General features: G+C 39.3%; 2 protein-coding genes across 7 annotated transcripts; one reads left to right on the top strand and one right to left on the bottom strand.

Moving 5' to 3' along the window:
- Positions 1 to 122: 122 nt before the first annotated feature.
- Positions 123 to 8422, bottom strand: LOC122872398 (insulin receptor substrate 2-like). Of its 3 annotated transcripts, none has more exons than XM_044188587.1 (6): positions 7202 to 8422; positions 4725 to 5226; positions 3707 to 3956; positions 3065 to 3335; positions 2332 to 2974; positions 123 to 942 (listed from the first exon to the last, which is right to left on the bottom strand). In XM_044188587.1, the coding sequence occupies exons 2-6, from the start codon at positions 5210 to 5212 to the stop codon at positions 534 to 536; spliced, it is 2061 nt and encodes a 686-aa protein (XP_044044522.1). In that variant the 5' UTR covers positions 5213 to 5226; positions 7202 to 8422; the 3' UTR covers positions 123 to 533. The 3 variants fall into 3 exon arrangements, with proteins under 3 accessions (XP_044044522.1, XP_044044519.1, XP_044044520.1); XM_044188584.1 differs by lacking the exon at positions 7202 to 8422 and adding an exon at positions 6923 to 7167; XM_044188585.1 differs by lacking the exon at positions 7202 to 8422 and adding an exon at positions 6923 to 7164 and having other exon boundaries at positions 3065 to 3314.
- On the top strand, positions 6024 to 13476 carry LOC122872399 (cytochrome P450 4F3). Of its 4 annotated transcripts, none has more exons than XM_044188591.1 (14): positions 6024 to 6239; positions 8479 to 8745; positions 9126 to 9270; positions 9461 to 9514; positions 9878 to 10005; positions 10466 to 10587; positions 10673 to 10819; positions 11286 to 11409; positions 11510 to 11576; positions 12017 to 12146; positions 12374 to 12507; positions 12766 to 12838; positions 12916 to 12998; positions 13099 to 13476. In XM_044188591.1, the coding sequence occupies exons 2-14, from the start codon at positions 8542 to 8544 to the stop codon at positions 13152 to 13154; spliced, it is 1467 nt and encodes a 488-aa protein (XP_044044526.1). In that variant the 5' UTR covers positions 6024 to 6239; positions 8479 to 8541; the 3' UTR covers positions 13155 to 13476. The 4 variants fall into 4 exon arrangements, with proteins under 4 accessions (XP_044044526.1, XP_044044525.1, XP_044044524.1 ...); XM_044188590.1 differs by having other exon boundaries at positions 6026 to 6239; positions 8541 to 8745; positions 12766 to 12830; XM_044188589.1 differs by having other exon boundaries at positions 6026 to 6239; positions 8484 to 8745; positions 12766 to 12830.
- The last annotated feature ends 256 nt before the right edge of the window (positions 13477 to 13732 follow it).

Raw genomic sequence — 13732 nt, 5'->3', positions numbered from 1 at the left:
ACCGATACCTTTGCTCTTGACTGAATATAATGACAATTCTGCTGGGTGGAAAACATCCAACGTCTTATACTAAGCTGTATGAACTTGTGTGAATGTTGTCAATGAAGAGCTAAAGAAAAATGTGCATTCATGTGACTTTATTCTTTTCATTTTTTCATATAAACAGTGGAGTATCTTTAAGTGCTGTGTGGTTTAGACCAAAACCCATGGCTTTGTTTAATCCCACACCAAAAGAGAAATTTGAAAAAAAACTGAAATCAAACACTGAGTGCATTTACAGACAAATAAGACTAAAAGTGTCAAAGACAACTTCATTTTGTAAGACTTTAAAGCCCCTCTATGCATGTGCATTGTCACAGCAAGTGTGCAACATGCAAGTGATAAAGTTCAACATACTATTATTATTCCTTCATCAGCCAGAAGTTTTTACTTTTTGTGGCCTCTAACCACAATCTCACCTGCTGCACCAGAATAAATAAGTAGCTCCTGTTCAGATTATGGATGTTAACAAAACAGGTAATTATTACAAACGCTCAGGATCTGTCCTCAGCTTGCAGGCAAGAAGGCAGACACCATGACAGCCGGTATCTAACAGATTGGTCTGATACAGCGTGGAGTCGACTAGACTGGCCTGTACCAGAGTTCGGACTAGCCTGGACTGCCCTGGTATAGCCTGGTCCACTTGTGACAAAAGGAGTCATCATGCCAGACCCATCAACGCTCCTCACAGGAGACGAAGTGGCCCTGGTCTGCGCTACAAGTCGACTCTGTTTGGCTGATTTCTGCTCATCCTGTGGTCGAGTGGAACAGCTTATGCTCGTCTGTGATTGGCCAGCTTCTGTTTCTGACTGTTGGGCTGAGCTCACCAGCCAGTGTGGCTGACTGAGCTCATTAGTCTGATGATGTGACGGGTGCAGAGGAGAGTAGCTGTCACAGGTGGAGCTACAAAAGGATGGAAAGTTGTATTTTACAAGTTTAGTCCAAACAATACACAAGTGGTGGCCAAAAGTGGATTGTGCATAACCACAGAGGCTTTTATTTGTAGTGTATCCTAACAAGTGTCTTTCAGTCTGTGTTGGTAAGGGTTTACTTTTGATATTTTCTTTTACAAATGCAGTTTCTGTATTTAACATGTGTACTCAGCACTTCCTGTTGCATTACGTAATATTGCACTAGCAATTCAGGCAGCAACTACAGTTAATCAGAGCTACAAAAGGCAGCTAAGTCACTTTTATTTTTATAGCCCAAAAATCACAAATTTGCCTCAAAGACCTTTACAATCTGTACAGCATAAAATATTTAACGGTGGAACTACTAAGAAAACAACTTAAGTGAGTCCTAAGGTGAATACAAATATCAGCTTTAATAGAAGTCGAACAATCACCACTTTAATATGTATAATTGACTCTTCAAGGCTACTTGAGATGATTACAGAAAGAGGCCAAGTAGTAACTGGATGAATCATTGATGCATCAGTCACAAACACTGCATGATAATGTAATTTGTCAAGGAGAAAGGTCCATAAAAACATGAGGATATATGACAAAAGGGGAAAAGCATAAACAAATAGGTACAATGATTACAAAAAACACCCTTGCAAAACGCCCAACAGACTATTTTTTTAATTTATACTTTCTTATATTCCCTGTACTAATAAATGTAATGGTATGTTTTAGTGCAATGAACTGTACAAAAAAATTGCTTAACAATCACCGTAAATTCTCATGTAAAAGCCGGTATTCAAATAATGGGTGTCAATTAATATCCGGGTTAAAAAACAAACAAACAACATTTTACAGGTGGAATTACCTGTAACCAACAACAGCAGCTCATAGTAAATTTAGTATAATGTACATTTTCACAGTTTTAATTCCATTATTACAACATCAAGTTGTACTCACCATTCCTCTGCTCTCAGTTTCTAATTTTTAAAACAGAAATAATATTTTCGTATTTTATTATTTTCAGTTGTTTCTTCTTTACTGTATGCCTGATCCATGTTAAGCTACTAACACTCAACATTTCCTAATGTTTTTTCACATACCTATAAAGGGAACTTTTAGTGTAAAACTCTGGACAAAGTTTTGAGTTTCATTCATGGTAGCTTAACATCGTTAGGGGAAAAGTGGATTGCCTGACAGGATTCTTAGTGAGATGGAAATGGACATTATACAGAATTTATCAAGACAACAGATAAACATGGAGGAAGTGTCGAGTTTGCATCAGCTGGGTAACAGAGGAAATTAGAATAAAGTCTAATATATGCCTGCCCCAAATGAGGGCCTGGTTCTCTCTGACACCTATTTGATAATTTACCCAAGTTAAACTAACCTGTTGAATGATGTCTGAAGGGAAGAGGAGGGGGAAGAGTAGGCAGGCCAGTCGTGTTTATGTGGGCTCGCCATGGTCACATAGTCATCCTGAGGCAGCACAGACGAACTGTGGCTTACCTGTGGTGACATCATCATGTAACTCGGCCCCTCCTGCTCCTCAACTGGCTCCCAGCCCTCCATCCCACAGGCTGCAACACTGCAGTGGTCTCCGGTCACCATGGCAGCTCTTCTGTAGTCGTTTCCCCTCCCTTCGTTCAATGGGAGATGATGGTCCATCTTCATTTCCATATAGCTACCAGTCTCAGACATGGAGCTCTGATAGGATCTGAAAGGGCTGAGATGTGAGGTGGAGCTCAGAGTAGATTCAGGGTCTGTTTTGTCTGATTTGGGGGGCTCTAGGTAACATTGTGTTGGACTTGTCTGGATTTCAGGGTTCCTGGGGTGCAGGGCTAGGCGAGAACCAAGTGGTCTCACAATCACCATCTTGTCTCTGTATTTGGGTCTGCAGCGTTTTGAGGCCACAAGGGTTTGAAGCTGATTGTGGTTGGAGGTCGGTGACCGGTTGAAGTCAGGAAGAGCTCGTAGTGCCCTTACAGTCTCGCGGACCACCTCATGAATGTGCTGGGCTAATGCTGGGTTTCCTGTACAGACAGGACATAAAGAGTAGGGGTCACAGTCCTATGGTAAGGCAGTAAAGAGTAAAATCAACATCTTTTATTCTTTATTATTACCTTGGTCTCTTGCTTCCATCCAGATCTCTCCAGGACCGTTTGGGGCTGACCTGCCAAGCTCCAAGAAGAATGAGCCATCCAAGTGGCCAAAGCGCCGAACACTAAGCAAAGGTATTGTAACCGATGGAAAATCTCTGCATGCACTCACTCTGACCAAGATGAGAGACGTAGCTGTGAGGCAGAGCCGGCTCTCCCCTGCCAGGGACTTGGAACAGCCCAGACCTCTGGGCTTTACCGTGACGGGCCAAACCTTAGACCAAGGTGAAGGGAGCAGTGGCGAAGATCGGGAGGGACATTTATTTATAATGAAGAGCTGGTAGTACTTAAAAAGGTCTTTTTTAAAATTGAAAATTGAAATTATTTTATGTCAAACATTCTGTACGAGGGTAATGTTAGATTTGTAAACACTGCCTAGAAGTGTAAGTTGTGATACAATATCTAGCTGTACACCTGGATGATCAGAAGACACTCAAACTACGGAGTCACCTGACTTCGGAAAGGTGACACAGTGAATTCTACACAATACGGTTCATTTTCTGCGATTTTAGCAATAGTAAAACTGTTGACGCTGTTCTTGCCAAGTACCTTCATTTAAGTTTTCTTGGTTTTAAATCTGTATGTCACAGAAAAAAAAAAACTGACCTCTTTGAAGAAAGCAGCAGGAGGCAGAGTGCAATATCCATCATCCTCTTCATCTAACCCTTCTCCATGCTCTTCATCCTTCTGCTCTTCCTCCATCAGTTTCTTAATGGCCAGATACCACTCTTCTTGTTCCCACTGGTCCTCCACCACTAGCACCATGGTCTGATCCTTGGCATACAGCGCCACCGTGTGGCCTTTCCTGGAACTGCCAATCCGGCTCACACCAAGACAGCACCTCAGGTAAATCACCCTGGGAAGCAGGAATTAATTGAATTTTAGTTTTGAATGCAATGTGTCTTTGGTTACCTTACAGATTGACCTTTTCACCATAGTGAATCTAAATGATTTTAATGTTACTGAACTACCAAAGAAAGATTCCCAGCCCCATCAAATCACAGGAGCTTGGTCTTTTTGTCAAGAGAGATGATAAAATGACCAAACTCCAGGAAGTCACTGCTCCCAGCCAAGAAATAGTCTGGCATGTATCCCCCTGTAAAACTGTAGCTTGTCATTTTTATACTTCAGTTTTTTAATTTTTAGTTCTCTCTGCTGGCAGGTAGATTTTTTTTTTAACCTTCAGACAGAGCCAGGCTAACTGTTTTCCCTGTTTCTAGTCTTTATGCTAAGCTAAGATCACCTGGCTCCAGCTTCATAGTGAATGCACCGATATGTGAGTATTTAACAACCTCCTCTAATTCTTGGTTAAAAAGTGAACAAGTATATTTCCCAAAATATTAAACTTTTCCTTTGAGAGAGACATATTCAGCAAACTCTCCCTCAAATTAATGTAGTACAAAATATTTTACAATGAAGCTTCAGCCATGAAATTAGTGTTTTCCCATTCAATTAGGCAAAGCAGTGGATGTATTCAGGATCTCAAACAAATTACTTAAAAAGTAAGTACTTAAAAAGACATTAAAATTAAACTGACAACATAATTTGTCAACATTTGGTTGATGGCATGACTTGTGTGAAGCTCCTTTAAAACCTTTAATTGGTTGAAGTTACTTTAACCAACCCTTGCTTGCTTGAGCCAAACAGCGCAGCTTTACCAGCAGACTTCTCCATTGCTGTGAACTTCTCCTGGCTCTTGTACCACTCGAGTCGGCTCGGTCCGGTGTGACTTCCTGCTCTCAGGACAAAATATCTTCTGTGGGTCCGCTCAAGCTTCCCCAGGTAACCTTGTTTCACCACATCGCTCTGCGGCCCGGTGGAGGTCACGAGGGCGCCAGCCAGAGGGACCAGAGTGTTGGAAGTCTGGCTGGTACAGAAGAGTTCCTCATAGAAATGAGACGGAGGACTCGATTGCATCTCAACGTGGTTGTTCCGAGAATCCTGGCCGTGCTCCATTTGACGATCATTCATCCAGGGAGGACGCAAAGGTGTTTCGACCGGCAGCCATGTTTGGGTGGAGCTGCAGCTGGGGGACGACAGAGGGGAGCTGCAAGTAGATGGAGATCTCTTTTGGTTGGCAAACCTGTTGTGCCCTTCTGCAATTTCATTCATTTCAAGCTGAAAACCTGCAACATGCATACAGAGGAAGATTAATGATGCATTACTTTGAAAAGGGAAAATATTCTGAGCTGCTCAGTGTGTTTGTTGTAATGAAAACAAAAGAATGGTATAGTATTGGATTGTTGCTAGTGTCAGCCGATTCTTAACTTGCACTTCACATATTGTGTGCTATGGCTTCAACTTGTTATTTGCCTCCAACTGTTGAACTATTTCCCCTTCTATCTATGATTACTGAGATTATTCACTTTTTGCAGTGAATTTAGTAACACAACAGAGCCACATGTTTTAAGTGGGAGCTCTTACTTAAGTGTTACTGGTCAATACTTTACTTGTAAAACATGATCTCATGCCAAAGTAATTCAAAGTGCTTTACAGAAGGATAAAATTTTAGAAAAATATATAACATAAATAGCATGCATAACACAATGCCCAGAAGGAAGAAATAATAATTAAAAAGATAGACTAAACTAAAAACTCTTCCTACAATAAGAGTTTAGTGTGGGTGCAGATGCTTCAGGAGTAAGAGCCCTGAATGGATTTTGGAGGAAACGTCACTGTGACCAGAGAAATCTGCCTGGTGGATAAATTGGAGGCATGTCAGATGTGTAACCTGGGGCCAGACTTAAGAGTTTTATAGACCAACAGCAAAATTAACAGGTAGTCAGTGGAGATGTTTGAGAATCCGAGTGACACGATCATATTTTTGGTTCCCAGCGGCAATGGTAATCGCTGCAGATCTTGTCGGTTTATGTGAACTCTAATCTCCCAGGTCTCCTGAACTACACATCGTGCGGGATGCATTTGGTTTCGGTTCCAAAAGCTGAGTGAACGTTTGTGCAGCATTTTACGCTTCAGACTGAATATAAATGCTAATGTGGAGTTATTTTTCTTTTACAGCTAGGTGACCAATAATGTAGCCACTAGAGCTAATGTTTGTTTTGTTTTTTTACCGCTTAGGTCGCTTCTTTAAGAACCTCCAGAGGTCTTAGACTTCCTGTAGCTGCCAGATCTTACTGGGGTAAGTGTTTTTAGAAACTTGCCAACAATCTAAATTAATCAGTTTGATGCATGGTGACATCCTTTCCCACTATATCAGTGCACCTTACAAAAGTTAAACTTCCAGTGTTGCCAGATCACTTTTAAAGATTGTGAAAACGTGATTGATAAAAGTGTTTCCTGCTCGTTAAAAAAAGATCAATTTGTGATGAAGTATTTCCAAATTTGGTAGCATACTTAACCATTTAGCTTTAACATTACTGCTTTTAAAGTTGTCTCTCCTTTACCCGACCATTATTAAAATCCAGAAAAATGTATACCTCTGATTATTGTAGTAATCTCTCTAATTTACCATAGGCTATAAGGCACATTCACAAGCAAGGTTATACAAGTAAAGGTAACATTTTCAACGATACTTTACGAAAATGTGATTAAATCAAATTAAAGTTTCTCTGGTGTCAGTGGAGATAGTTATTGTCCCTCAGTATAATACCAGTGAATACCAGTCCGAAAAGTTAAATACACTCCAATATTAATTTCTAATGTTTAAAATAGTCAAATAACAGCCTAGATTTAAAAAAGAAACAATTTCATAACACTGTTTATCAATCAAAAATGACAAACCGCTTTTTACTATTTTATAGCTTTACGACACGAATATCCTTAGGTGCTGGACTGTTGGTCAGATAAAAATAACCAAATTACCTCCACGCTTTGAAGTTTTCCCATAATTTCCTGGCATTTTGTAAACAATGAATCAAAAAATAATTGCCAGATTAATCAATAGGAAAATTAAAGTACAATTTTTTGCAATTCTATTAACTGAATTCAAGGGTAAACATGGGGACCAGCCGGCCAGCACGGTGGAAGCTGGCAAAAGATGTCACAGGAAACTACCACCGAAATTAAGCTAATTAGCAAAGTTAGTTAGCTAGATTGAGTTTTCCCATACCATTAGCACAAAATTGTTTAATTAAAACTCACCTGAAACTGACAGGTATAAACATTACAACTGAAAACAAGCACAGTATGGCCTGTTTTCATTTCAGGCTGCCTACATAAATCAAACAATGATTTCCAATCTCATTTTCTCTAACACTCCTGTCTTTAGTCAAAACCCGTTTCTCAGCTCAGGTGCATCCGGTGCCAATCAGTGTCTCCTTCAGGAGCTCCTCGTAAAACCCAATACGCACTTAAAGAAAAGTTGGACCGGTCGCTCATTTAAGTTCTTGGGAAGGAAATAAAAATATCTGTCTATGACAAAAGTTAAAATTGATGTATACAAGTTGATAAATAAAACAATAACAATATAAACACTGACTTGTAATTATTTGCATCAGCAAAATGGTGGTAGTCTCAGTCTCTGTTTTTTCAATTCTTTCAATGAAGAGTGCCTAAAATAAAATAATGTCCACATATTTGGGAAGAAATAAAATGAAAATGTGTCTAGTTGTTTACCTAACCAGCACATTAAAAAAAATCTATTTATCAATGGGTATTGTCCCTTTTAAAATAAACTAAATTACTAACATATCTTACAACATATCTTACAACAATTGACCAAACATTTGACCTCATGATACAAATTCTTGTAGGAACAATAATAGTGCATTCCTATCAATAACTAGCCTGGGAACCAGGCAAATCTGTCAAGCTCATGTTTCATTTGCTCTGGCAGATTGGAAATAGATAATGCGTATTTGCGAATTAGTCTGGGGATGCCAGGCTAATCAATAACAATACAAAGACCCATGAAAAAAGGAACTAAAAACAACAGCAAGGCTATAATAACTATAACAAAAATAATAAATAAACACTTCCATATATATGTTAATGGGTAAATAAAATTAAACAAAACCATTCAACAAAACAGAAAGAAAGTGGAAGGGACTGCAAAACATCTTGGTCAAAACACAAAACATTGAGACATAACTTGAAACAATATTGGCTGATGTGTATGCACTAGCATGCATAAAGAAGAAAAGTAATTCTTAATTTTATTTTTTAAACCATATTAATGAGATCCAGTTTTTCCATTCACATGAATAAAGGTGATATTTATCCATAATGATACAATTTTGAGAGATTATAAAAACTAGAATTTGGAGTGGGTCAAATAGTGGGATATTGTTAATTTTGAAGAAGGAAGTGGTGTCTCTTACAAAGGTTACAGCAGTTGTTCCTGTTGAAATAATCGCAATAATGGGTGGAACAGTTTGGTTTCTGCATATTTCAACATTAACAACTTCTTATTGTGTCAGAGCAGGGTGAGTGTCAAGCAACCTGGACCTCTGGACACCATCACTCTCTCTTTCTGCCCCAGGATGTCTGTCCTCCAGGGTGTCCTCTCTCAGGTCCTCAGCTGGACGTGCCTCTGTCAGGTCCTGTTTGTGGCCATTATAGGACTGGGAGCCGTGGTTGCAGGGTGGACAGCAAGGCTGTTGGTGCGACACGCCTGGTACACACACAGGCTGTCCTGCTTCAGCAAGCCACATGCAAACTCCTGGCTTTTAGGCCATCTGGGCCAGGTAGGATACACACACACTAACATGCATTTATAGCCATGTTTGTAGTTCTATGATAATGATTTTCACCTCATTTGTTACTTTTGGGAACCTAAAGGTTGTGTCATTATTGTTATGCTTGGTAAATGATGAAACAACACCTCATGAAATCTAACTGCAGATTTCTCAGCATGATACAGGAAGTGCTCAGCGCTGCAAAATATTATTAATACAAAATTTCCTTTTAAAAGGCTGTATAAGAATTCAGCAACGCAGTGAAGGGCAGACCAACCAAAACTCACTTTACTCACCTTTTAATTTAAAAGTTAACACACCTTTTATAGGACTACATTCATCTTTGTTTCAGTTAAACTTAGGTATACTAATGTTTATTTGTGCCTCAGATGCAGAGCACAGAAGAAGGTCTTCTGCAGGTGGATGACTTGGTGAGGATGTACACACACTCTTGCAGCTGGTTCCTCGGCCCTTTCTATCACCTGGTCAGACTCTTCCACCCTGACTATGTCAAACCTCTGCTAATGGCTCCTGGTAGGGTAACACCAAGTGGTCAAATTAAATGTGACATTTTTGCATAATTACTGTAAACAAATTAACTCTTTTTTTTCACACCAGTGGAAGTGTTATTAGAGCTATTAAAACCACATTTCCCAACGCTTCATTTAATACTTATTGTTCTTTTTCTCCTTCCTTTACATCCTCACTCCTTTCCTACCTCCAGCCAGCATTACAGTGAAAGATGAGCTTATCTATAGCCATCTGCGTCCATGGCTTGGTGAGTCAAATAGCTCATGTTGCTCTGATGTAAGTCTAGTTTAAGAGGTTTTCACAGTTCAGCTTTAATCAACACTGGTTCCATGTTTCACAACACTTAGGAAGGTGACAAAGCAGTTGAGTAATTTCAAAGTCTGTGGGAATCTGTTGTTTTTGTTCATGGATATTCAATACAAGAGTAGTTTTGTCAAGTTTCCCATCATTAAATGAAACCCCTGAGGACATTATTGTTGTCTATTTTTTTAAGACTAATAAATCAATAATAATAATGTCAGATTACAGTGATTCCACTACTGGTTATCCAAGTATTGATAACAATTTACTGTCATCCTCACCTCCAAACCTTCTCTCCCTTACGTCCCAGGACAGAGTCTGTTGCTAAGCAACGGCGAGGAGTGGTCTCGCAAGAGACGGCTGCTGACTCCAGCTTTTCATTTCGATATTCTGAAGAACTACATTGCCAAGTTTAACACTTCAACTAACACTATGCATGTATGACACACAGCAATGCACGCATACAGACGCACATGCAAGCAAACACACATAACCGCTGTCATTTATAGATGCTGCAAAAAAAGAGACAGCTATTAATATGTTGATCTAATGTTGCATTTACTTTCTGTTATATGGTCAAAATTTACTTTATAAATCAGTGCTAGTGTAAAATGTGCACGCAGCCTTTAGTATCTGCAATAGTAACTGCATGCAAATGTCTCTGTTTGCACTGGTGGATTTACATGTCTTATAAAAGGCTGAAGATACCCCGTGCAGCTAAAACTAAAGTTAAAATGTCCTATGATCTGCTATTATAAACACTGTATTTACATTACATTTACTTAGCTGATGCTTTTATCCAAAGCAGCTTACAATAAGTGCATTCAACCATGTGGATACAACCCAAAAATTGTCAAAAATGTCCTGCATCTCTCTCCTGTATTTTCTTGTCTTGCAGGATAAGTGGCGCCACTTGGTGGCAGAAGGCATGACTAACATAGAGATGTTTGACCACATTAGTCTGATGACACTGGATAGTTTACTAAAATGTGCCTTTAGCTACAACAGCAACTGTCAGCAGTGAGGACCCACTTTACCATTTTCCACAAATATATTCTTCTCCTGTTGTACTTCTATATATTTTTTTTACATGTTCTCTCTCCAGGTCTACCAGTGAGTACGTGTCAGCCATAGTGGAGCTGAGTGACCTGATCATAGACCGTCGGCAAAAGATTTTACACCATTGGGAATGGATTTACTGGAAAACACAGAAGGGAAAACGATTCAAAAAGGCTTTAAGCATTGTACACAGGTACAGCACATGCACAGGCGTTTATGTAACAGTGTAACACAAATGATGCAGGAAGCCTCAAGACTCATGACACATTTTTACTGCAAAATGGTGAAAACCAAGCTGTTGCTGTAATATCTCTAATGCAGTTCTATTTGTATTCTACTCTACTGTGTTATATTCTGTTAAATCATAATGTACTGGGTCACCACTTTTACATATTTACTTATCATATTGTATTGAAACATATCTTTTTTTTACTGCATTATATTGTACTGTATCATAAAGACAGATAAATTGTATCTTGTATGAAATAGTAACCTTCCATCTTACATCATAATACACCTTATTGCATTGTGCAGTATCACATTATAGTAAGACTTTGTATCTTATAATATTCACACTATTATAAGATAAGATACAATGTCTTACTATAATGTGATACTGCACAATGTACAAGTATCATGTGATTGTATGGTGTTTGCAGGTTTACCAGGGAAGTGGTTCAGAAGCGCCGTGCCCTGATCAGCCAACAGAGGGAGAAAGAAACAGATTTCACTACAGCACCACAGAGAAAGAAAGATTTTGTGGACATCATACTGCTGTCAAGGGTAGGAAAGAAGAAGAAATTAGCATTAATGAATGAGAAATAGAGATGGACAGAGACAAGTGATGTGGAGGGACAGTTTAAATTGCTTACGTGTGTTGCAGGATGAGGATGGACAAGGCCTAACAGATGAGGAGATACAGGCTGAGGCCAACACCTTCATGTTCGCAGGTGAGACACTTTAAAGCAAGACTATGTAACATTTTTCTACAAGTGACACTTATGGGGTAATTCAAATCAATAAAATTTTATTTATATAGTGCCAATTCATAATAGAAGTTATCTCATTGCACTTTTCCTATAGAGCAGGTCTAGACCGTGCTCTTTATAATATTATTTACAGAGACCCAACAAATCCCACCAGGAGCAAGCATTTGGCGACAGTGGCAAGGAAAAACTTCCTTTAAGAGGCAGAAACCTTGGACAGAACCAGACTCAATGGTGGGCCGTGTTAGGTTTTGAGAGGGAGGGGAGAGAGATGCTAAATGCATTAGCATTTAGTCTTAAATGTTCATATGACTCAAAAATAGTCATAAAATCACAATTTGACATTCAACAAGAGTGCTTTGGCACTTTAAAATTAAAATGACCCCCTCCTACTTTTTCCACAGGTCATGACACAACAGCCAGTGCAATTTGCTGGACGCTGTATAATTTAGCACGCCACGACCACTATCAGGACAAATGCAGGAAGGAAGTGATGGATCTGATGCAAGGACGAAACGGACATGAAATAGAGTGGTGAGAAAAAATACACACACAACCTGAAGCACTGAACATTTGATAGTAATTCTATTCTATAGTAATTTTCTCAGTAAAAATGCTTGGTAAGAGGTGAAAAACTTGCCCATACACAATCTAAAACCCTGTAGTATTCAGTGCAGTTGAAAGTCTCTTATAATAAGGCAGAAATCGGGAATATTTAATTGTGACTATGCATGTGCATGCATTCACGTCTTTTTCTAAAGGGAGGATCTGTCCAACCTTACCTTCACCACCATGTGCATCAGAGAGTCTCTCAGACTCCACTCTCCTGTGCAGGCTGTAACAAGGAAGTACACCCAGGACATGGCACTGCCAGGGGATTGCACAGTACCACAGGGTGAGAGGGATAGACACTTTTTTTGAAATTTCAGAAATTAGGAGGTTTAAAAAGCTGTATCTTGTCTTGTTTTTTTTTTTTTGTTTTGTTTTTTTTACCATAGCAACCCACATTAGACCACATACAGTACTTCATTTGTGAAAGAATCTTTTCAGGGATTCCCATTTACTAGCGTCAGCAAGGAAGTGAAACATTGGGGGTTATGACAACATTTAGAGAGTGAAGCAGTGAAGGTTTCTTTCTGTTATTCTTCCCAAGGTGCCATCTGTTTGGTCAGTATTTATGGAACACACCACCACCCTGCTGTTTGGACAGACCCACACGTAAGAAAGTAAAAAGATTTTTTTTTTTCCTTTCACTTTGGCACAACTTTGTCATGTTTGACCTGTGTGATTTGTTCTCTTTTAGGAGTTTAATCCTCTGCGTTTTGACCGTACAAACACAGAAGGGCGGGCTTCTCATGCCTTCATCCCCTTTTCCTCAGGCCCCAGGTACTGCGTCCTCATTGCTATAGCTTCACATTTAAGGTTAATAAGATCTGACACAATTAGGAATGCGCTGGTAAAGATAAGAACCTGTTTGTGTTCACAGGAACTGTATTGGTCAGAAATTCGCCCTGGCAGAGCTTCGAGTCGTCGTGGCGTTGACCCTGCTCAGGTTTCGTCTGACCCCGGGGGTGAACCCTGAACTCGGGACCAGCTCTGGGGGAATTCGCCGGCTCCCCCAACTCGTCCTGCGTGCGGAGGGAGGTTTGTGGCTGCAGCTGGAGTCTCTGACCCCGCACAACTCTGAGGAGTTGCAGGATCAATGATCCAGCAAGATGACACTTGTTTTATAACACAGAGTTTAGTTCTGTTCTTATCAATGGATTTATGTTTACTGTATTATTGTTTCTAAAAGCATTTGTGACCTTTGTTTTCTACAAAGCAATCTGTTAGGCTACATAATTCTTTTACTATCACTTAAAAATGAATGTAATATAATTTACTGTAATATTGCATAATTTGATATCCAATTTACTGTTGCAATATTTATTATTGTTTTAATGTCATGACTCAGCAAATCATTGACAATTTTTTACTGTATTAAATTTGGTTTAAATAAATCCTGAGTTTTAAAAAATGTATCCTCATCCTTAAACTCTCTGTAGGGAGACAAAAAGACTTTCGAAGTTATAACACAGGTTTAGGACGAAAGAAATCTTATTATCTATAGCACCTGGGCT

The sequence above is a fragment of the Siniperca chuatsi genome, linkage group LG24 (genome assembly GCF_020085105.1).
Source record: "Siniperca chuatsi isolate FFG_IHB_CAS linkage group LG24, ASM2008510v1, whole genome shotgun sequence".
In the NCBI taxonomy this organism is placed as follows: domain Eukaryota; kingdom Metazoa; phylum Chordata; class Actinopteri; order Centrarchiformes; family Sinipercidae; genus Siniperca; species Siniperca chuatsi.
The sequence above is the reverse complement of the archived record's forward strand: the minus strand, read 5'-3'. Positions and strand labels throughout refer to the sequence as shown.